A 24,834-nucleotide genomic window follows, 5' to 3' on the forward strand; every position below is an offset into this window, starting at 1 on the left:
TAAACCTCAGGAAGAGTAGCTGCTGCCTTGGCAGGAACTAATGGGGATCCTTAATAAACCCCAGGAAAGGTAGCTGCTGCTTTGGCAGGAACTAATGGGGGTCCATAATAAACCCCAGGAAAGGTAGCTGCTGCCTTGGCAGGAACTAATGGGGATCCTTAATAAACCCCAGGAAAGGTAGCTGCTGCCTTGGCAGGAACTAAATGGGAATCTATAATGAATCCAAAACACAACTCTCAGCCAACGCCCCCATTAACACAACTCTCAGCCAACGCCCCCATTAACACAAAGTAACACAACACTCAGCCAACGCCCCCATTAACACAAAGTAACACAACACTCAGCCAACGCCCCCATTAACACAAAGTAACACAACTCTCAGCCAACGCCCCCATTAACACAAAGTAACACAACACTCAGCCAACGCCCCCATTAACACAAAGTAACACAACTCAGCCAACGCCCCCATTAACACAAAGTAACAACTCTCAGCCAACGCCCCCATTAACACAAAGTAACACAACTCAGCCAACGCCCCCATTAACACAACTCTCAGCCAACGCCCCCATTAACACAAAGTAACACAACTCAGCCAACGCCCCCATTAACACAACTCTCAGCCAACGCCCCCATTAACACAAAGTAACACAACTCTCAGCCAACGCCCCCATTAACACAAAGTAACACAACACTCAGCCAACGCCCCCATTAACACAAAGTAACAACTCTCAGCCAACGCCCCCATTAACACAAACACAACTCTCAGCCAACGCCCCCATTAACACAAAGTAACACAACTCTCAGCCAACGCCCCCATTAACACAACTCTCAGCCAACGCCCCCATTAACACAACTCTCAGCCAACGCCCCCATTAACACAACTCTCAGCCAACGCCCCCATTAACACAAAGTAACACAACTCTCAGCCAACGCCCCCATTAACACAACTCAGCCAACGCCCCCATTAACACAAAGTAACACAACTCTCAGCCAACGCCCCCATTAACACAACTCAGCCAACGCCCCCATTAACACAAAGTAACACAACTCTCAGCCAACGCCCCCATTAACACAACTCAGCCAACGCCCCCATTAACACAAAGTAACACAACTCTCAGCCAACGCCCCCATTAACACAAAGTAACACAACTCAGCCAACGCCCCCATTAACACAAAGTAACACAACTCTCAGCCAACGCCCCCATTAACACAAAGTAACACAACTCAGCCAACGCCCCCATTAACACAAAGTAACACAACTCAGCCAACGCCCCCATTAACACAAAGTAACACAACTCTCAGCCAACGCCCCCATTAACACAACTCAGCCAACGCCCCCATTAACACAAAGTAACACAACTCTAAGCCAACGCCCCCATTAACACAAAGTAACACAACACTCAGCCAACGCCCCCATTAACACAAAGTAACACAACACTCAGCCAACGCCCCCATTAACACAAAGTAACACAACTCAGCCAACGCCCCCATTAACACAACTCTAAGCCAACGCCCCCATTAACACAACTCTAAGCCAACGCCCCCATTAACACAAACACAACTCTCAGCCAACGCCCCCATTAACACAAAGTAACACAACTCTCAGCCAACGCCCCCATTAACACAACTCTCAGCCAACGCCCCCATTAACACAACTCTCAGCCAACGCCCCCATTAACACAAAGTAACACAACTCTAAGCCAACGCCCCCATTAACACAAAGTAACACAACTCAGCCAACGCCCCCATTAACACAACTCTAAGCCAACGCCCCCATTAACACAACTCTCAGCCAAATATCATCAATCAATGTGTGAATGAATCAATGTGTGAATGAATCAATGTGTGAATGAATCAACGAATCAAGCCTAATAGAAAGCCATTAAATAGGTCACTTTTCCCACTAGTATCATGTGTGAGGCACCATGTTGACAGACAGGAAGTCAGACAGTACCTGGGGTGTTCCACAGTCAGTCAGACAGTACCTGGGGTGTTCCACAGTCAGTCAGACAGTACCTGGGGTGTTCCACAGTCAGTCAGACAGTACCTGGGGTGTTCCACAGTCAGTCAGACAGTACCTGGGGTGTTCCACAGTCAGTCAGACAGTACCTGGGGTGTTCCACAGTCAGTCAGACAGTACCTGGGGTGTTCCACAGTCAGTCAGACAGTACCTGGGGTGTTCCACAGTCAGTCAGACAGTACCTGGGGTGTTCCACAGTCAGTCAGACAGTACCTGGGGTGTTCCACAGTCAGTCAGACAGTACCTGGGGTGTTCCACAGTCAGTCAGACAGTACCTGGGGGTGTTCCACAGTCAGTCAGACAGTACCTGGGGTGTTCCACAGGAAGTCAGACAGTACCTGGGGTGTTCCACAGGAAGTCAGACAGTACCTGGGGTGTTCCACAGGAAGTCAGACAGTACCTGGGGTGTTCCACAGGAAGTCAGACAGTACCTGGGGTGTTCCATAGTCAGACAGTACCTGGGGTGTTCCACAGTCAGTCTCCACAGTAAGTCAGACAGTACCTGGGGTGTTCCACAGTCAGTCAGACAGTACCTGGGGTGTTCCACAGTCAGTCAGACAGTACCTGGGGTGTTCCACAGTCAGTCAGACAGTACCTGGGGTGTTCCACAGTCAGTCAGACAGTACCTGGGGTGTTCCACAGTCAGTCAGACAGTACCTGGGGTGTTCCACAGTCAATCAGACAGTACCTGGGGTGTTCCACAGTCAGTCAGACAGTACCTGGGGTGTTCCACAGTCAGTCAGACAGTACCTGGGGTGTTCCACAGTCAGTCAGACAGTACCTGGGGTGTTCCACAGTCAGTCAGACAGTACCTGGGGTGTTCCACAGTCAGTCAGACAGTACCTGGGGTGTTCCACAGGAAGTCAGACAGTACCTGGGGTGTTCCACAGGAAGTCAGACAGTACCTGGGGTGTTCCACAGGAAGTCAGACAGTACCTGGGGTGTTCCACAGGAAGTCAGACAGTACCTGGGGTGTTCCACAGGAAGTCAGACAGTACCTGGGGTGTTCCACAGTCACAGTCCTCTCCTCCCTCTAACATGCCGTTGCCACATTTAGCCACGGAGACGATGTTGGACTGGGAGGGCTGGTTCAACAGACACACCCCTCCTCCACGCAGGACCAGACGCTCAAAGTCAGAGGCACTACAGTCACTGAAGAGGGTGGATCCACTGGGGAGGAGAAGACAGACAATGTTGTACGTGAATAACGATGGAATCATTCAAATCAATCACAATCAATGACTCCATTTCTATGAGACATACACTTATCAATATGACCAAAAGTATGTGGACACCTGCTCATCAAACATCTCATTCTAAAATCATGGGCGTTAATATGGAGTTCGTCCCCGCTTTGCTGCTATAACAGCCTCCACTCTTCTGGGAAGGCTTTCCACTAGATGTTGGAACATTGCTGCTATAACAGCCTCCACTCTTCTGGGAAGGCTTTCCACTAGATGTTGGAACATTTCTGCATGGACTTGCTTCCAGTCAGCCACAAGAGCATTAGTGAGTTTGGATGATGTTGGATGATTAGGTCTGGCTTGCAGTCGGCATTCCAATTCATCCCAAAGGTGTTCGATGGGGTTGAGGTCAGGGCTCTGTGCAGGCCAGTCAAGTTCTTCCATCCCAATCTCGACAAACCATTTCTGTATGGACCTCGCTTTGTGCATGGAGGCATTGTCATGCTGAAACAGGAAAGGGCCTTCCCCAAACTGTTGCCACAAAGTTGGAAGAACAGACTCGTCTAGAATGTCATTGTATGCTGTAGCATTAAGATTTCCCTTCACTGGAACTAAGGGGCCCGAACCATGAAAAACAGCACCAGACCATTATTACTCCTCCACCAAACTTTACAGTTGGCACTATGCATTGGGGCAGGTAGCGTTCTCCTGGCATCCTCCAAAACCCAGATTCGTCCGTCAGACTGCCAGATGGTGAAGCGTGATTCATCACTCCAGAGTCCAATGGCGGCGAGCTTTACACCACTCCAGCAGACGCTTGGCATTGCGCATGGTGATCTTAGGCTTGTGTGCGGCTGCTCAGCCATGGAAACCCATTTCATGAAACTCCCGACAAACACTTCTTGTGCTGAAGTTGCTTCCAGAGGCAGTTTGGAGCTGGGTAGTGAGTGTTGCAACCGAGGACAGACAATTTTTACGCGCTACTCGCTCCAGCACTCTGCGGTCCCGTTCTGGCAGCTTGTATGGCCTACCACTTCGTGGCTGAGCCGTTGTTGCTCCTAGACGTTTCCACTTCACAATAACAGCACTTACAGTTGACCGGGGCGTCTCTAGCAGGGCATAATTTTGACGTTATGACAGTGCCACGTTGAAAGTCACTGAGCTCTTCAGTAAGGCCATTCTACTGCCAATGTTTGTCTATGGAGATTACATGGCAGTGTGCTAGATTTTATACACTTGTCAGCATTGGGTGTGGCCGAATTAACCAGATCCACTCATTTGAAGGGGTGTCCACATACTTTTGTATATATAGTGTAACTCAGCAGGTGAGTGTAAATAGTGTTGACCAATACAGTGGCAACCTTACAGCTAATATAGTTCAACAAACAGGTTGAATAGCAGATGGCCTCTGAAAAGACAATGCTAAGGAAAAGGGTGAAAATAAAGGAGAATGTTGCTTTAGTTTTGTGGTGATGACAGTTGGGCAAGTACTTTACTTACGTTGCCGTGGCAGCCATGATACAGCTCCCTCCATTACAGGTGCAGCGGCTGTCGTCATGATTCATGCCCAGGTTATGGCCCATCTCGTGGGCCACTACAGTAGAGACGTAGCCCAGATTGTCACCACTATACTGTGGAGAACATTCGATAGAAGACCACATGCTGTTCAGATTTGGAATGGTTAAAAATATATATATATATGTTTAAGAAGAAAATGGCAATTGATTTAAACCAAAAGCACAAAAGGAGTTGAAAAATACTCTGAATACTATAAATGTTAACAGGAGCCTTTGGAACATGGTATTACAACATGGTACATTACAAGACAGAGGAATCTGAGGAATGCCACAAAGACACTGTGCTTCGTCATCGTGGACTGGTTTTACCGGTTTACATCTGCATAGCAGATTAACTCCTGTGTTATTAATGAGATGAGTCCAAAATGGCACCCTATTCCTTTATAGTGCACTACTGTTGATCAAGGCTCCGGGGAAAAATGAGTGTTTTAAAGGGAATAGGGTGCCATTTGATAGGGTGGCCATTTGGGACACAGACAATAGGGTGCCATTTGGGAGGAAGTCATGGTGTGTCTGAGAACAAACTGTCTTCTACATCTGACTGACTCATGAATAATCTAGACCTATCAGGTGGCTGACATGACCTCACAACGCTAACAACCACAACCTCAGATGGTGCTAGCTGGCTGGGTTACAAGGATCAGTCTGCTAGGTGTTAGGGTCCTGTCTAGGTTACAAGGATTAGTCAGCTAGGTGTTAGGGTCCTGTCTAGGTTACAAGGATTAGTCAGCTAGGTGTTAGGGTCCTGGCTGGGTTACAAGGATTAGTCTGCTAGGTGTTAGGGTCCTGTCTAGGTTACAAGGATTAGTCTGCTAGGTGTTACTGTCCTGGCTGGGTTACAAGGATTAGTCTGCTAGGTGTTAGGGTCCTGGCTGGGTTACAAGGATTAGTCTGCTAGGTGTTAGGGTCCTGTCTAGGTTACAAGGATTAGTCTGCTAGGTGTTAGGGTCCTGGCTGGGTTACAAGGATTAGTCTGCTAGGTGTTAGGGTCCTGGCTGGGTTACAAGGATTAGTCTGCTAGGTGTTAGGGTCCTGGCTGGGTTACAAGGATTAGTCTGCTAGGTGTTAGGGTCCTGGCTGGGTTACAAGGATTAGTCTGCTAGGTGTTAGGGTCCTGGCTGGGTTACAAGGATTAGTCTGCTAGGTGTTAGGGTCCTGTCTAGGTTACAAGGATTAGTCTGCTAGGTGTTACTGTCCTGGCTGGGTTACAAGGATTAGTCTGCTAGGTGTTACTGTCCTGGCTGGGTTACAAGGATTACTGCTAGGTGTTACTGTCCTGGCTGGGTTACAAGGATTAGTCTGCTAGGTGTTACAAGGATTAGTCTCCTAGGTGTTACTGTCCTGGCTGGGTTACAAGGATTAGTCTGCTAGGTGTTACTGTCCTGGCTGGGTTACAAGGATTAGTCTGCTAGGTGTTAGGGTCCTGGCTGGGTTACAAGGATTACTGCTAGGTGTTACTGTCCTGGCTGGGTTACAAGGATTACTGCTAGGTGTTACAAGGATTAGTCTGCTAGGTGTTACTGTCCTGGCTGGGTTACAAGGATTAGTCTGCTAGGTGTTAGGGTCCTGTCTAGGTTACAAGGATTAGTCTGCTAGGTGTTAGGGTCCTGGCTGGGTTACAAGGATTACTGCTAGGTGTTACAAGGATTAGTCTGCTAGGTGTTACTGTCCTGGCTGGGTTACAAGGATTAGTCTGCTAGGTGTTAGGGTCCTGTCTAGGTTACAAGGATTAGTCTGCTAGGTGTTAGGGTCCTGTCTAGGTTACAAGGATTAGTCTGCTAGGTGTTAGGGTCCTGTCTAGGTTACAAGGATTAGTCTGCTAGGTGTTACTGTCCTGGCTGGGTTACAAGGATTAGTCTGCTAGGTGTTAGGGTCCTGTCTAGGTTACAAGGATTAGTCAGCTAGGTGTTAGGGTCCTGTCTAGGTTACAAGGATTAGTCTGCTAGGTGTTACTGTCCTGGCTGGGTTACAAGGATTAGTCTGCTAGGTGTTAGGGTCCTGGCTGGGTTACAAGGATTACTGCTAGGTGTTACTGTCCTGGCTGGGTTACAAGGATTAGTCTGCTAGGTGTTACTGTCCTGGCTGGGTTACAAGGATTACTGCTAGGTGTTAGGGTCCTGTCTAGGTTACAAGGATTAGTCTGCTAGGTGTTAGGGTCCTGTCTAGGTTACAAGGATTAGCCTGCTAGGTGTTACTGTCCTGGCTGGGTTACAAGGATTAGTCTGCTAGGTGTTACTGTCCTGGCTGGGTTACAAGGATTACTGCTAGGTGTTACTGTCCTGGCTGGGTTACAAGGATTACTGCTAGGTGTTAGGGTCCTGGCTGGGTTACAAGGATTAGTCTGCTAGGTGTTACTGTCCTGGCTGGGTTACAAGGATTAGTCTGCTAGGTGTTAGGGTCCTGTCTAGGTTACAAGGATCAGTCTGCTAGGTGTTACTGTCCTGGCTGGGTTACAAGGATTAGTCTGCTAGGTGTTAGGGTCCTGTCTAGGTTACAAGGATCAGTCTGCTAGATGTTACTGTCCTGGCTGGGTTACAAGGATTAGTCTGCTAGGTGTTACTGTCCTGGCTGGGTTACAAGGATTAGTCTGCTAGGTGTTAGGGTCCTGTCTAGGTTACAAGGATCAGTCTGCTAGGTGTTAGGGTCCTGTCTAGGTTACAAGGATCAGTCTGCTAGGTGTTACTGTCCTGGCTGGGTTACAATGATTAGTCTGCTAGGTGTTAGGGTCCTGTCTAGGTTACAAGGATTAGTCTGCTAGGTGTTACGGTCCTGTCTAGGTTACAAGGATTAGTCTGCTAGGTGTTACGGTCCTGTCTAGGTTACAAGGATTAGTCTGCTAGGTGTTACGGTCCTGTCTAGGTTACAAGGATTAGTCTGCTAGGTGTTACGGTCCTGTCTAGGTTACAAGGATTAGTCAGCTAGGTGTTACTGTCCTGTCTAGGTTACAAGGATTAGTCTGCTAGGTGTTAGGGTCCTGTCTAGGTTACAAGGATTAGTCTGCTAGGTGTTAGGGTCCTGTCTAGGTTACAAGGATTAGTCTGCTAGGTGTTACTGTCCTGTCTAGGTTACAAGGATTAGTCTGCTAGGTGTTAGGGTCCTGTCTAAGTTACAAGGATTAGTCTGCTAGGTGTTAGGGTCCTGTCTAGGTTACAAGGATTAGTCTGCTAGGTGTTAGGGTCCTGTCTAGGTTACAAGGATTAGTCTGCTAGGTGTTACTGTCCTGTCTAGGTTACAAGGATTAGTCTGCTAGGTGTTAGGGTCCTGTCTAAGTTACAAGGATTAGTCTGCTAGGTGTTAGGGTCCTGTCTAGGTTACAAGGATTAGTCTGCTAGGTGTTAGGGTCCTGTCTAGGTTACAAGGATTAGTCTGCTAGGTGTTAGGGTCCTGTCTAGGTTACAAGGATTAGTCTGCTAGGTGTTAGGGTCCTGTCTAGGTTACAAGGATTAGTCTGCTAGGTGTTAGGGTCCTGTCTAGGTTACAAGGATTAGTCTGCTAGGTGTTAGGGTCCTGTCTAGGTTGCAAGGATTAGTCTGCTAGGTGTTAGGGTCCTGTCTAGGTTACAAGGATTGGTCTGCTAGGTGTTAGGGTCCTGTCTAGGTTACACGGATTGGTCTGCTAGGTGTTAGGGTCCTGTCTAGGTTACAAGGATTGGTCTGCTAGGTGTTAGGGTCCTGTCTAGGTTACAAGGATTAGTCTGCTAGGTGTTACTGTCCTGTCTAGGTTACAAGGATTAGTCTGCTAGGTGTTAGGGTCCTGTCTAGGTTACAAGGATTAGTCTGCTAGGTGTTAGGGTCCTGTCTAGGTTGCAAGGATTGGTCTGCTAGGTGTTAGGGTCCTGTCTAGGTTACAAGGATTGGTCTGCTAGGTGTTAGGGTCCTGTCTAGGTTACAAGGATTGGTCTGCTAGGTGTTAGGGTCCTGTCTAGGTTACAAGGATTGGTCTGCTAGGTGTTAGGGTCCTGTCTAGGTTACAAGGATTAGTATGCTAGGTGTTAGGGTCGTGTCTAGGTTACAAGGATTGGTCTGCTAGGTGTTAGGGTCCTGTCTAGGTTACACGGATTGGTCTGCTAGGTGTTAGGGTCCTGTCTAGGTTACAAGGATTGGTCTGCTAGGTGTTAGGGTCCTGTCTAGGTTACAAGGATTAGTCTGCTAGGTGTTACTGTCCTGTCTAGGTTACAAGGATTGGTCTGCTAGGTGTTAGGGTCCTGTCTAGGTTACAAGGATTGGTCTGCTAGGTGTTAGGGTCCTGTCTAGGTTACAAGGATTAATCTGCTACACCCCTAATGGTGAATACTCCACCCCTAATGGTGAATACTCCACCCCTAATGGTGAATACTCCACCCCTAATGGTGAATACTCCACCCCTAATGGTGAATACTCCACCCCTAATGGTGAATAATACATGAAGCTTAGAAACCAAACCTATCACTACTGACCACATTGATTCCTCCAGCGGTGGCCATCGAACACACTGTGCCCACGAACGCCATGCCCAGGATGCCTCCCGCATACGCTCCCCCAAGACCACTGGGAAACAAAGAGAGAAAAACATAAAACATTACAGGACAAAACAGAGATGATCAACTAACAGACCCCTGAGAAAACATTACAGGACAAAACAAAGATGATCAACTAACAGACCACTGAGAAAACATTACAGGACAAAACAGAGATGATCAACTAACAGACCACTGGGAAACAAAGAGAGAAAAACATATAAAACATTACAGGGCAAAACAGATGATCAACTAACAGACCACTGAGAAAACATATAAAACATTACAGGACAAAACAAAGATGATCAACTAACAGACCCCTGAGAAAACGTATAAAACATTACAGGGCAAAACAAAGATGATCAACTAACAGACCCCTGAGAAAACGTATAAAACATTACAGGACAAAACAAAGATGATCAACTAACAGACCACTGAGACAACATTACAGGACAAAACAAAGATGATCAACTAACAGACCACTGAGAAAACATTACAGGACAAAACAAAGATGATCAACTAACAGACCACTGAGAAAACATTACAGGACAAAACAAAGATGATCAACTAACAGACCACTGAGAAAACATTACAGGACAAAACAAAGATGATCAACTAACAGACCACTGAGAAAACATATAAAACATTACAGGACAAAACAAAGATGATCAACTAACAGACCACTGAGAAAACGTATAAAACATTACAGGACAAAACAAAGATGAACAACTAACAGACCACTGGGGAAACATAAAAAATGTATTGTAGCTGTAGATCGGTTTACATGACAGAAAATACATTCCAACTCCCATCAGTCGACACTACAGTCAACTTACATGACAGAAAATACATTCCAACTCCCATCAGTCGACACTGAGTTTAACCCTCAAATTCAACTGTGGGCCTGGAAACCAGTTCCACTGCTTTAGTTCATTGTTCCTCCACTGAGTTGGACCTGGGACACCAAGTGGGTGATATTACTGATTAGGGCCTGATTTAGATCTGGGACACCAGGTGGGGTGATATTAATGATCAGGGCCTGATTTAGACCTGGGACACCAGGTGGGTGATATTAATGATCAGGGCCTGATTTAGACCTGGGACACCAGGTGGGGTGATATTAATAATCAGGGCCTGATTTAGACCTGGGACACCAAGTGGGTGATATTAATGATCAGGGACTGATTTAGACCTGGGACACCAGGTGGGTGATATTAATGATCAGGGCCTGATTTAGACCTGGGACACCAGGTGGGTGATATTAATGATCAGGGCCTGATTTAGACCTGGGACACCAGGTGGGTGATATTAATGATCAGGGACTGATTTAGACCTGGGACACCAGGTGGGTGATATTAATGATCAGGGCCTGATTTAGACCTGGGACACCAGGTGGGTGATATTAATGATCAGGGACTGATTTAGACCTGGGACACCAGGTGGGTGATATTAATGATCAGGGCCTGATTTAGACCTGGGACACCAGGTGGGTGATATTAATGATCAGGGCCTGATTTAGACCTGGGACACCAGGTGGGTGATATTAATGATCAGGGACTGATTTAGACCTGGGACACCAGGTGGGTGATATTAATGATCAGGGCCTGATTTAGACCTGGGACACCAGGTGGGTGATATTAATGATCAGGGCCTGATTTAGACCTGGGACACCAGGTGGGGTGATATTAATGATCAGGGCCTGATTTAGACCTGGGACACCAGGTGGGGTGATATTAATGATCAGGGCCTGATTTAGACCTGGGACACCCGGTGGGTGATATTAATGATCAGGGCCTGATTTAGACCTGGGACACCCGGTGGGTGATATTAATGATCAGGGCCTGATTTAGACCTGGGACATCAGGTGGGTGATATTAATGATCAGGGACTGATTTAGACCTGGGACACCAGGTGGGTGATATTAATGATCAGGGCCTGATTTAGACCTGGGACACCAGGTGGGTGATATTAATGATAGGGGCCTGATTTAGACCTGGGACACCAGGTGGGTGATATTAATGACCAGGGACTGATTTAGACCTGGGACACCAGGTGGGTGATATTAATGATCAGGGCCTGATTTAGACCTGGGACACCAGGTGGGTGATATTCACTATCAGGTAGAGGAGAAAACCAGCAGTGGTCCGACCTCGTAGGGTTTAAGATGATCGGCTATCGGGACACAATTTAAACATCTATCAACTGGTCATCGTTATGCAGTGACTGGAGACAAACTGCTCTGTATTATAGATGAACACGTGATAGTCTGTCGTCAGATGTTAATCCCAGACCTGACTAAAGACTACACACCAGCCGTATTCAAATCATTTTATTTATTTATTTTTTGCCTTCACCTCCCTCATCTCACCTCACTTGCTCACATTGTATATAGACTTATTTTCTACTGTATTATTGACTGTATGTTTGTTTTACTCCATGTGTAACTCTGTGTTGTTGTATGTGTCGAACTGCTTTGCTTTATCTTGGCCAGGTCACAATTGTAAATGAGAACGTGTTCTCAACTTGCCTACCTGGTTAAATAAAAGGTGAAATAAAAAATAAATAAATAAAACGGAACAAAATAAAAAAGGAGACAAACTTAAATAAAACGTACTGACATATGCAAATATCGAATACAACAGAATATACCATTTAGCAGACAGTTTTTTCCAAAGCCACGTACACAATGTAGTGACTGTATGCATTGTTAGTATGTGTACAAGTGATCACTGTGGGAATTGAACCCATAACCTATCAGGCATCATTCTCTTCCCAACTGAGCCAATCAGAGACCGTACATCTCTCCAACTCACACAATGAGCTGTGCGTCATCGTGCCTGATCCGCGGTAGCAGATCCGTCTTCCTCCACTTGACGAACAGCCCCAACACTTCCCCTGCAGAGCCGTCCACGCTGAAGGGGTTGGCGTCCTTAAAGATCTCCAGGCCTACCAGCACCACGCGGATATTCAGCTTCTTATAGTACTGCAGACGAATACAGAATACATAGAAAATATATCACGTTAAGCTAAGTATTTACAGACACACAGACACATAGTCTCGTACCCTCAAATTCAAATCTGGACCTGGTAGCTGACCTGTTGCATCCTATATAAAACTACTGTAATTATTAGTTGACCCTGCTGGTCATCTTGAAGAACAAATGTTAACTTAATGGCCATGTGCTCTTATAATCTCCAGCCGGCACAGCCAGAGCCAGAGGACTGGCCACCCCTCAGAGCCTGGTTCCTCTCTATGTTTCTTCCGAGGTTCCTTCCTTTCTAGGGAGTTCAAACCTCATCAGAGCCTGGTTCCTCTAGGTTTCTTCCTAAGTTCCTTCCTTTCTAGGGAGTTCAAACCCCTCAAAGCCTGGTTCCTCTCTAGGTTCCTTCCTTTCTAGGGAGTTCAAACCCCCTTAGAGCCTGGTTCCTCTCTAGGTTTCTTCCTAGGTTCCTTCCTTTCTAGGGAGTTTATGTCTGCTGATGTAAAAAGGGCTTTATAAATAAATACATTTGATTGTCTGGTCAAATTCCAATCTGGACCTGGAAGCTACTTAGTTAATTGTTCCCCTCTAATCAGGGACTGATTTAGACCTGGGACACCAGGTGGGGTGATATTAATGATCAGGGCCTGATTTAGACCTGGGACACCAGGTGGGGTGATATTAATGATCAGGGCCTGATTTAGACCTGGGACACCAGGTGGGGTGATATTAATGATCAGGGCCTGATTTAGACCTGGGACACCAGGTGGGGTGATATTAATGATCAGGGCCTGATTTAGACCTGGGACACCAGGTGGGTGATATTAACGATCAGATAGAACAGACAAGCAGCAGTAGTCCGGACCTCCCAGGGTAACATTTGAACACCCCTGGTCTAGTACTTTCTCTAGCTTCTCCTGGGGGAAGAGCTCATTGTAGCCAATGAGGATGAAGAGGACTGAGGAAGTACGTTTCAGTGTAACATTGTTGTTTGCTTGAGACTGAGTAGCGAGAGAGAGAGACAGAGAGAGAGAGAGAGAGAGAGATGTTTAGTCACCCCATCCAGCAGATTGGCTAGTTCCACCATCTCCTCTCGCACCGCTGTCTCGTTCTTCTTCTTGTAGGTATACTGTGGACATGTTCAGAAAGAGGCAGAACTCAGTCAGTTGATCATCATTACACATTCGAATACAATCCATTGGAGTAGCATTGACGTAGGATTATCCATTAGGCAAGTGGTTCTGAAACCTCTCCTCGAGGACCCTCAGACATTTTCACAATGTTGTTCTAGCCCTGAACTATCTCACCTGATTGACCTATTGAAAGGGCTTGATGATTAGTTGACAAGTTGAAATCAGGTGTGTTAGCTGGGGAATAGTTAAAATACATGGAATGGCTGGGCGGTCCAAGAGGAGAGGTCGAAAAACCTCTGTGTTAGCCTATTGAAAGTTATACATTTATAAAATTTGAAAAATAGTAAGTATTTTACCCTGAGAAAGTCCGCAACCAACACCAACTCTACATATCTGGTCTGAGGTAAATTACGTTTTCTCTGTTAAGAAGAAGAAATGAAAGAAAGTCCTTAGTCAGACTGGTACATCCATTCCCACGTGTTTAGTCTGACAGACATCCAGTACATTCACCCTGAAAACACTTTAATATCTGTTACATTCTGCTGCGTAATGGAAACATCCAGTACATTCACCCTGTAAACACTTTAATATCTGTTACGTTCTGCTATGCTGCGTAACGGAAACATCCCAACCCGTAAAAGTGCCGTCATCGAGAGGGAAGGGTCGAAAGACGAGTGACTCTCAGTGTGCGACGTCTCATTGGTCACTCCACAGACAAAGGGCTCCGATTGGCTGTGCTCCAGGCGGTAGAGGAGGTGCTCGTTGTTTGTCGACTGCTTGACTGGTTCCAGCCCATAACTCTGGTTGCCAAGGAGAATGACACCCCTACGAAGAAGAAGTGCAGACAGACAGACAGACATAATCAACGCTGACAAATTACAGATCACCACAATGGTTTCACAACATTTCCTTGAATCAAGCTGAAGTCATCGATTAGAAGGAGAGGACAGGGAAATATATGTTGCTAATATATGCATATTATTAGTAGATTTGGATAGAAAACACTCTGAAGTTTCTAAAACTGTTTGAATGATGTCTGAGTATAACATAACTCATATGGCAGGCAAAAACCTGAGAAGAAATCCAACCAGGAAGTGGGAAATCTGAGGTTTGTAGTTTTTCAACTCATCCCCTATCGAAAACAGTGTCTATGGGGTCATATTGCACTCCCTAAGGCTTCCACTAGATGTCAACAGTCTTTAGAACCTTGTTTGATGCTTCTACTGTGAAGTGGGGGCTCATAAGGGCTGTTTGAGCCAGGTGTCTGGCAGAGTGCCATGAGCTCGTGACGCGCGTTCACGTGAGAGTTAGCTGCGTTCCATTGCATTTCTACAGACAAAGGAATTCTCCGGTTGGAACATTATTGAAGATTTATGATAAAAACATCCTAAAGATTGATTCTATACATCGTTTGACATGTTTCTACGAACCGTAATATAACTTTTAGTCTGAACTTTCGCATGGACTTGCCGGCGCGTCGTGATTTGGGATTGTGTACTAAACACGCGAACAACAAGGAGGTATTTGGCCATAAATGAGGGACTTTATCAAACAAATCAAACATTTATTGTGGAACTGGGATTCCTGGGTGTGCATTCTGATGAGGATCATCAAAGGTAAGTGAATATTTATAACGCTATTTCTGACTTCTGTTGACTGCACAACATGGCGGATATCTGTTTGGCTGCTTTGTTGTCTGAAAGCTGTACTCAGATTATTGCATGGTGTGCTTTTTCGGTAAAGTTTTTTTTTTTTTTTTTTTTTTTAAATCTGACACAGCGGTTGCATTAAGGAGAAGTTTATCTATATTTCCATGTCTAACACTTGTATTTTCATCAACATTTATGATGAGTATTTCTGTAAATTGATGTGACTTGGCTCTGACCTAACATAATCGTTTGTGGTGCTTTAGCCGTAAAGCCTGTAGTTCAGTTAGTAGAACATGGTCCTCTGTAGTTCAGTTAGTAGAACATGGTCCTCTGTAGTTCAGTTAGTAGAGCATGGTCCTCTGTAGTTAGTAGAGCATGGTCCTCTGTAGTTAGTAGAACATGGTCCTCTGTAGTTAGTAGAACATGGTCCTCTGTAGTTAGTAGAACATGGTCCTCTGTAGTTAGTAGAACATGGTCCTCTGTAGTTCAGTTAGTAGAACATGGTCCTCTGTAGTTCAGTTAGTAGAACATGGTCCTCTGTAGTTCAGTTAGTAGAACATGGTCCTCTGTAGTTCAGTTAGTAGAACATGGTCCTCTGTAGTTCAGTTAGTAGAACATGGTCCTCTGTAGTTCAGTTAGTAGACCATGGTCCTCTGTAGTTCAGTTAGTAGACCATGGTCCTCTGTAGTTCAGTTAGTAGACCATGGTCCTCTGTAGTTCAGTTAGTAGACCATGGTCCTCTGTAGTTCAGTTAGTAGACCATGGTCCTCTGTAGTTCAGTTAGTAGACCATGGTCCTCTGTAGTTCAGTTAGTAGACCATGGTCCTCTGTAGTTCAGTTAGTAGACCATGGTCCTCTGTAGTTCAGTTAGTAGACCATGGTCCTCTGTAGTTCAGTTAGTAGACCATGGTCCTCTGTAGTTCAGTTAGTAGACCATGGTCCTCTGTAGTTCAGTTAGTAGACCATGGTCCTCTGTAGTTCAGTTAGTAGAGCATGGTCCTCTGTAGTTCAGTTAGTAGAGCATGGTCCTCTGTAGTTCAGTTAGTAGAGCATGGTCCTCTGTAGTTCAGTTAGTAGAGCATGGTCCTCTGTAGTTCAGTTAGTAGAGCATGGTCCTCTGTAGCTCAGTTAGTAGAACATGGTCCTCTGTAGCTCAGTTAGTAGAACATGGTCCTCTGTAGTTCAGTTAGTAGACCATGGTCCTCTGTAGTTCAGTTAGTAGACCATGGTCCTCTGTAGTTCAGTTAGTAGACCATGGTCCTCTGTAGTTCAGTTAGTAGACCATGGTCCTCTGTAGTTCAGTTAGTAGACCATGGTCCTCTGTAGTTCAGTTAGTAGAACATGGTCCTCTGTAGTTCAGTTAGTAGAACATGGTCCTCTGTAGTTCAGTTAGTAGAACATGGTCCTCTGTAGTTCAGTTAGTAGAACATGGTCCTCTGTAGCTCAGTTAGTAGAACATGGTCCTCTGTAGTTCAGTTAGTAGAACATGGTCCTCTGTAGCTCAGTTAGTAGAACATGGTCCTCTGTAGTTCAGTTAGTAGAACATGGTCCTCTGTAGTTCAGTTAGTAGAACATGGTCCTCTGTAGTTCAGTTAGTAGAGCTTGTCTCATACAACGCCAGGATATTAGGTTTGATTGCCACGACCACCCACACATCAAATGTATGAACACATAACTGTTAGGTGCTTTGGATAAAAGCTAAATGGCATATATTATTATTATAATATAAAACAGACCTGAGGTCAGCAGGTACCGAGAGTTAGTGTTATTATATTATATATTAGTGAAGGAGAGACAGACCTGAGGTCAGTAGATACTGAGGGTTAGTATTATTATATTATATATTAGTGAATGAGAGACAGACCTGAGGTCAGTAGGTACTGAGGGTTAGTATTATTATATATTAGTGAATGAGAGACAGACCTGAGGTCAGTAGATACTGAGGGTTAGTATTATTATATTATATATTAGTGAATGAGAGACAGACCTGAGGTCAGTAGATACTGAGGGTTAGTATTATTATATTATATATTAGTGAATGAGAGACAGACCTGAGGTCAGTAGATACTGAGGGTTAGTATTATTATATTATATATTAGTGAATGAGAGACAGACCTGAGGTCAGTAGATACTGAGGGTTAGTATTATTATATTATATATTAGTGAAGGAGAGACAGACCTGAGGTCAGTAGATACTGAGGGTTAGTATTATTATATATTAGTGAATGAGAGACAGACCTGAGGTCAGTAGGTACTGAGGGTTAGTATTATTATATTAGTGAATGGGAGACAGACCTGAGGTCAGTAGGTACTGAGGGTTAGTATTATTATATTATATATAAGTGAATGAGAGACAGACCTGAGGTCAGTAGATACTGAGGGTTAGTATTATTATATATTAGTGAATGAGAGACAGACCTGAGGTCAGTAGATACTGAGGGTTAGTATTATTATATTATATATTAGTGAATGGGAGACAGACCTGAGGTCAGTAGGTACTGAGGGTTAGTATTATTATATTATATATTAGTGAATGGGAGACAGACCTGAGGTCAGTAGATACTGAGGGTTAGTATTATTATATTATATATTAGTGAATGAGAGACAGACCTGAGGTCAGTAGGTACTGAGGGTTAGTATTATTATATTATATATTAGTGAATGAGAGACAGACCTGAGGTCAGTAGGTACTGAGGGTTAGTATTATTATATTATATATTAGTGAATGGGAGACAGACCTGAGGTCAGTAGGTACTGAGGGTTAGTATTATTATATTATATATTAGTGAATGGGAGACAGACCTGAGGTCAGTAGATACTGAGGGTTAGTATTATTATATTATATATTAGTGAATGAGAGACAGACCTGAGGTCAGTAGGTACTGAGGGTTAGTATTATTATATTATATATTAGTGAATGAGAGACAGACCTGAGGTCAGTAGGTACTGAGGGTTAGTATTATTATATTATATATAAGTGAAGGAGAGACAGACCTGAGACCTGAGCAGGTGCTGAGGGCGACCAAAGATTCTTCATGATCCTCCACATCACCATGGTAATAACAATGGACCTGCAACACACACATCACCATGGTAATAACAATGGACCTGCAACACACCACCAAGTGACAGGCAGCTATAAACAGGCATGCCATTTAAAACCGCCATGTGGAAATATACAGCCATAACGTATGTATGTAAAGTACCAGTCAAAAGTTTGGACACACCTAGTCATTCAAGGGTTTTTCTTTATTTTTACTATTTTCTACATTGTAGAATAATATTGAAGACATCAAAACTATGAAATAACACATATGGAATCATGTAGGAACCAAAAAGTGTTAAACAAATCGTATTTGTGTATGTATGTATCCCCCCCTCCCACCCCATCCAGCTCGTCAGCCCCCTCCCATCCAGCTCGTCAGTCCCCCTCCCACCCCACCCCACCCAGCTTGTCAGTCCCCCTCCCACCCCACCCCATCCAGCTCGTCCAGCTCGTCAGTCCCCCTCCCACCCCACCCAGCTTGTCAGTCCCCCTCCCACCCCACCCCATCCAGCTCGTCCAGCTCGTCAGTCCCCCTCCCACCCAGCTCGTCAGTCCCCCTCCCACCCCACCCAGCTCGTCAGTCCTCCTCCCACCCAGCTCGTCAGTCCCCCTCCCACCCCATCCAGCTCGTCAGTCCCCCTCCCACCCCATCCAGCTCGTCCAGCTCGTCAGTCCCCCTCCCCTCCCATCCAGCTCGTCAGTCCCCCTCCCCTCCCATCCAGCTCGTCAGTCCCCCTCCCCTCCCATCCAGCTCGTCAGTCCCCCTCCCACCCCATCCAGCTCGTCAGTCCCCCTCCCACCCCATCCAGCTCGTCCAGCTCGTCAGTCCCCCTCCCCTCCCATCCAGCTCGTCAGTCCCCCTCCCACCCCATCCAGCTCGTCAGTCCCCCTCCCACCCCATCCAGCTCGTCCAGCTCGTCAGTCCCCCTCCCCTCCCACCCAGCTCGTCAGTCCCCCTCCCACCCAGCTCGTCAGTCCCCCTCCCATCCAGCTCGTCAGTCCCCCTCCCACCCCACCCAGCTCGTCAGTCCCCCTCCCACCCCACCCAGCTCGTCAGTCCCCCTCCCACCCCACCCAGCTCGTCAGTCCCCCTCCCACCCCATCCAGCTCGTCAGTCCCCCTCCCACCCCATCCAGCTCGTCAGTCCCCCTCCCACCCCACCCCATCCAGCTCGTCCAGCTCGTCAGTCCCCCTCCCATCCAGCTCGTCAGTCCCCCTCCCCCTCACATCCAGCTCGTCAGTCCCCCTCCCATCCAGCTCGTCAGTCCCCCTCCCACCCCACCCAGCTCGTCAGTCCCCCTCCCACCCCACCCAGCTCGTCAGTCCCCCTCCCACCCCACCCAGCTCGTCAGTCCCCCTCCCACCCCACCCAGCTCGTCAGTCCCCCTCCCACCCCATCCAGCTCGTCAGTCCCCCTCCCACCCCATCCAGCTCGTCAGTCCCCCTCCCACCCCACCCCATCCAGCTCGTCCAGCTCGTCAGTCCCCCTCCCATCCAGCTCGTCAGTCCCCCTCCCCCTCACATCCAGCTCGTCAGTCCCCCTCCCCTCCCATCCAGCTCGTCAGTCCCCCTCCCGCCCCATCCAGCTCGTCAGTCCCCCTCCCATCCCACCCAGCTCGTCAGTCCCCCTCCCACCCCATCCAGCTTGTCAGTCCCCGCCCCATCCAGCTTGTCAGTCCCCACCCCATCCAGCTCGTCAGTCCCCCTCCCGCCCCATCCAGCTTGTCAGTCCCCGCCCCATCCAGCTTGTCAGTCCCCACCCCATCCAGCTCGTCAGTCCCCCTCCCACCCCATCCAGCTCGTCAGTCCCCCTCCCGCCCCATCCAGCTCGTCAGTCCCCCTCCCATCCCACCCAGCTCGTCAGTCCCCCTCCCACCCCATCCAGCTTGTCAGTCCCCCTCCCACCCGAGTCTCCCCTTACAATCCATCCAATGTCATTCTGCAATGTAGTCTCTGCTACTTACATCAGGTTTAGGATATGTAGGCGTCAGATTCCCACTGGCTTCATGGGAAAACTGAACAAAGCTTTTGGATAAAAACTCTCTGATGACAAAAGAAAAAAAAAATCCACCGATCACTCCACAAGAATAGAATTGTGTGACCTTAAGGTCATTACTAGAACGTAATAGAAAATAAAACTGGCATACTTGTTATTTTTAAGACGGAGGAAATGTTCCTTGTTGTCAATGATCAACGAATAAGAACGTTCCTCAGGTTCTTCAGTCTGAAATGAGTTGCAACAACACAGTCACGTGAAAATACACCAGTCGTCATTTACCATCACGTGCCAAAACACAAGTTGGGAGACCTGTAGAGGTCATCTTACCTTTCCCGATTCAGGAAGTCTGTCGGCATTTCTTGCCCATCTCCTGTGAATAAGCTGAGGCTTTACAACCGTGTAGCTGGAAAGTTTAGATGTTTGTCCATGGAAAAGATCTGAAAGGTAGAAAGAACAGCTATGAACTACTGGCCTACTCATTATCTAATGGTCAACGTCCTGAATGACAAAGATTATATACACAGCCAAAGTCTCATAGGCCAATCAAACAAAACAGCTAATTCATAAAATAAATAACATCAATCTACTGAAATGTGTCAATGATGACATATTAGCACGGTCCCAAGTTAAATAAATGAGTGGAAAACCTGATGCATTGCTGAGTATAGGTGACTCATTAGGCGCCTTCGACATTGAAGCCGACTTGAAAGGCGAATCGAGACGGACTGATCTACAAATCACCTTGCATCATAAATACAGGGCCTTGCGAAAGTATCCTTGGATTTCGTCACATTTTATTGTGTTACAAAGTGGGATTCAAATGTAAAAAAAATTATCAACAATCTACACAAAATACTCTGTCAAAGTTTGTAAACATTTTTTAAAGATGAATAGAAAATAAATAAAAACAGTCTTCCTTGAATCAATACATGTTAAGAAACACCTTTGGCAGCTGGGAGTCTTCCTGGGTAAGTCTCTAAGAGTGATTACAGCTGGGAGTCTTCCTGGGTAAGTCTCTAAGAGTGATTCCAGCTGGGAGTCTTCCTGGGTAAGTCTCTAAGAGTGATTACAGCTGAGAGTCTTCCTGGGTAAGTCTCTAAGAGTGATTACAGCTGGGAGTCTTCTTGGGTAAGTCTCTAAGAGTGATTACAGCTGGGAGTCTTCCTGGGTAAGTCTCTAAGAGTCATTACAGCTGGGAGTCTTCCTGGGTAAGTCTCTAAGAGTGATTACAGCTGGGAGTCTTCCTGGGTAAGTCTCTAAGAGTCATTACAGCTGGGAGTCTTCCTGGGTAAGTCTCTAAGAGTGATTACAGCTGGGAGTCTTCCTGGGTAAGTCTCTAAGAGTGATTACAGCTGGGAGTCTTCCTGGGTAAGTCTCTAAGAGTGATTACAGCTGGGAGTCTTCCTGGGTAAGTCTCTAAGAGTGATTACAGCTGGGAGTCTTTCTGGGTAAGTCTCTAAGAGTCATTACAGCTGGGAGTCTTCCTGGGTAAGTCTCTAAGAGTGATTACAGCTGTGAGTCTTTCTGGGTAAGTGTCTAAGAGTGATTACAGCTGGGAGTCTTCCTGGGTAAGTCTCTAAGAGTGATTACAGCTGGGAGTCTTCCTGGGTAAGTCTCTAAGAGTGATTACAGCTGGGAGTCTTTCTGGGTAAGTCTCTAAGAGTGATTACAGCTGGGAGTCTTCCTGGGTAAGTCTCTATGCGTGATTACAGCTGGGAGTCTTCCTGGGTAAGTCTCTAAGAGTGATTACAGCTGGGAGTCTTTCTGGGTAAGTCTCTAAGAGTGATTACAGCTGGGAGTCTTCCTGGGTAAGTCTCTAAGAGTGATTACAGCTGGGAGTCTTCCTGGGTAAGTCTCTAAGAGTGATTACAGCTGGGAGTCTTCCTGGGTAAGTCTCTAAGAGTGATTACAGCTGGGAGTCTTCCTGGGTAAGTCTCTAAGAGTGATTCCAGCTGGGAGTCTTCCTGGGTAAGTCTCTAAGAGTGATTCCAGCTGAGAGTCTTCCTGGGTAAGTCTCTAAGAGTGATTACAGCTGGGAGTCTTCTTGGGTAAGTCTCTAAGAGTGATTACAGCTGGGAGTCTTCTTGGGTAAGTCTCTAAGAGTCATTACAGCTGGGAGTCTTCCTGGGTAAGTCTCTAAGAGTGATTACAGCTGGGAGTCTTCCTGGGTAAGTCTCTAAGAGTCATTACAGCTGGGAGTCTTCCTGGGTAAGTCTCTAAGAGTGATTACAGCTGGGAGTCTTCCTGGGTAAGTCTCTAAGAGTGATTACAGCTGGGAGTCTTCCTGGGTAAGTCTCTAAGAGTGATTACAGCTGGGAGTCTTCCTGGGTAAGTCTCTAAGAGTGATTACAGCTGGGAGTCTTTCTGGGTAAGTCTCTAAGAGTCATTACAGCTGGGAGTCTTCCTGGGTAAGTCTCTAAGAGTGATTACAGCTGTGAGTCTTTCTGGGTAAGTGTCTAAGAGTGATTACAGCTGGGAGTCTTCCTGGGTAAGTGTCTAAGAGTGATTACAGCTGGGAGTCTTCCTGGGTAAGTCTCTAAGAGTGATTACAGCTGGGAGTCTTTCTGGGTAAGTCTCTAAGAGTGATTACAGCTGGGAGTCTTCCTGGGTAAGTCTCTATGCGTGATTACAGCTGGGAGTCTTCCTGGGTAAGTCTCTAAGAGTGATTACAGCTGGGAGTCTTTCTGGGTAAGTCTCTAAGAGTGATTACAGCTGGGAGTCTTCCTGGGTAAGTCTCTAAGAGTGATTACAGCTGGGAGTCTTCCTGGGTAAGTCTCTAAGAGTGATTACAGCTGGGAGTCTTCCTGGGTAAGTCTCTAAGAGTGATTACAGCTGGGAGTCTTTCTGGGTAAGTCTCTAAGAGTCATTACAGCTGGGAGTCTTTCTGGGTAAGTCTCTAAGAGCGATTACAGCTGGGAGTCTTCCTGGGTAAGTCTCTAAGAGCGATTACAGCTGGGAGTCTTCCTGGGTAAGTCTCTAAGAGCGATTACAGCTGGGAGTCTTCCTGGGTAAGTCTCTAAGAGCGATTACAGCTGGGAGTCTTCCTGGGTAAGTCTCTGAGAGTGATTACAGCTGGGAGTCTTCCTGGGTAAGTCTCTGAGAGTGATTACAGCTGGGAGTCTTCCTGGGTAAGTCTCTAAGCGTGATTACAGCTGGGAGTCTTCCTGGGTAAGTCTCTAAGAGTGATTACAGCTGGGAGTCTTCCTGGGTAAGTCTCTAAGAGTGATTACAGCTGGGAGTCTTCCTGGGTAAGTCTCTAAGAGTGATTACAGCTGGGAGTCTTCCTGGGTAAGTCTCTAAGAGTCATTACAGCTGGGAGTCTTTCTGGGTAAGTCTCTAAGAGTGATTACAGCTGGGAGTCTTTCTGGGTAAGTCTCTAAGAGTCATTACAGCTGGGAGTCTTCCTGGGTAAGTCTCTAAGAGTGATTCCAGCTGGGAGTCTTCCTGGGTAATTCTCTAAGAGTGATTACAGCTGGGAGTCTTCCTGGGTAAGTCTCTAAGAGTGATTACAGCTGGGAGTCTTCCTGGGTAAGTCTCTAAGAGTGATTACAGCTGGGAGTCTTCCTGGGTAAGTCTCTAAGAGTGATTACAGCTGGGAGTCTTCCTGGGTAAGTCTCTAAGAGTGATTACAGCTGGGAGTCTTCCTGGGTAAGTCTCTAAGAGTGATTACAGCTGGGAGTCTTCCTGGGTAAGTCTCTAAGAGTGATTACAGCTGGGAGTCTTCCTGGGTAAGTCTCTAAGAGTGATTACAGCTGGGAGTCTTCCTGGGTAAGTCTCTAAGAGTGATTACAGCTGGGAGTCTTCCTGGGTAAGTCTCTAAGAGTGATTACAGCTGGGAGTCTTTCTGGGTAATTCTCTAAGAGTGATTACAGCTGGGAGTCTTTCTGGGTAATTCTCTAAGAGTGATTACAGCTGGGAGTCTTCCTGGGTAAATCTCTAAGAGCGATTACAGCTGGGAGTCTTTCTGGGTAATTCTCTAAGAGTGATTACAGCTGGGAGTCTTCCTGGGTAAGTCTCTAAGAGTGATTACAGCTGGGAGTCTTTCTGGGTAATTCTCTAAGAGTGATTACAGCTGGGAGTCTTCCTGGGTAATTCTCTAAGAGTGATTACAGCTGGGAGTCTTCCTGGGTAAGTCTCTAAGAGTGATTACAGCTGGGAGTCTTTCTGGGTAAGTCTCTAAGAGTGATTACAGCTGGGAGTCTTCCTGGGTAAGTCTCTAAGAGTGATTACAGCTGGGAGTCTTTCTGGGTAAGTCTCTAAGAGTGATTACAGCTGGGAGTCTTCCTGGGTAAGTCTCTAAGAGTGATTACAGCTGGGAGTCTTTCTGGGTAAGTCTCTAAGAGTGATTCCAGCTGGGAGTCTTCCTGGGTAAGTCTCTAAGAGCGATTACAGCTGGGAGTCTTTCTGGGTAATTCTCTAAGAGTGATTACAGCTGGGAGTCTTCCTGGGTAAGTCTCTAAGAGTGATTACAGCTGGGAGTCTTTCTGGGTAAGTCTCTAAGAGTGATTACAGCTGGGAGTCTTCCTGGGTAAGTCTCTAAGAGTGATTACAGCTGGGAGTCTTTCTGGGTAAGTCTCTAAGAGTCATTACAGCTGGGAGTCTTCCTGGGTAAGTCTCTAAGAGTCATTACAGCTGGGAGTCTTCCTGGGTAAGTCTCTAAGAGTGATTACAGCTGGGAGTCTTCCTGGGTAATTCTCTAAGAGTGATTACAGCTGGGAGTCTTCCTGGGTAAGTCTCTAAGCGCTTTACT

The 24,834-nt window shown here is 46.5% G+C and overlaps 1 protein-coding gene across 3 annotated transcripts in view; it reads right to left on the reverse strand.

Moving 5' to 3' along the window:
- zgc:174164 (uncharacterized protein LOC570656 homolog) overlaps positions 1-24,834 on the reverse strand; it is a 49,837-nt gene that overhangs the window by 19,720 nt on the left and 5,283 nt on the right. For all 3 annotated transcript variants that reach the window (XM_038984225.1, XM_038984224.1, XM_038984226.1), the window contains exons 2-12: positions 20,412-20,521; positions 20,233-20,309; positions 20,050-20,128; positions 18,034-18,110; positions 14,023-14,215; positions 13,747-13,809; positions 13,315-13,386; positions 12,090-12,259; positions 9,217-9,307; positions 4,705-4,835; positions 3,019-3,190 (exon numbers count right to left, since the gene is read on the reverse strand). In XM_038984225.1, the coding sequence (XP_038840153.1) occupies positions 3,019-3,190; positions 4,705-4,835; positions 9,217-9,307; positions 12,090-12,259; positions 13,315-13,386; positions 13,747-13,809; positions 14,023-14,215; positions 18,034-18,110; positions 20,050-20,128; positions 20,233-20,309; positions 20,412-20,521 (1,235 nt within the window). The remainder of the gene's footprint in view (positions 1-3,018; positions 3,191-4,704; positions 4,836-9,216; positions 9,308-12,089; positions 12,260-13,314; positions 13,387-13,746; positions 13,810-14,022; positions 14,216-18,033; positions 18,111-20,049; positions 20,129-20,232; positions 20,310-20,411; positions 20,522-24,834) is intronic.

The sequence above is a fragment of the Salvelinus namaycush genome, unplaced genomic scaffold, assembly GCF_016432855.1.
Source record: "Salvelinus namaycush isolate Seneca unplaced genomic scaffold, SaNama_1.0 Scaffold223, whole genome shotgun sequence".
NCBI classification, from domain to species: Eukaryota; Metazoa; Chordata; class Actinopteri; order Salmoniformes; family Salmonidae; genus Salvelinus; species Salvelinus namaycush.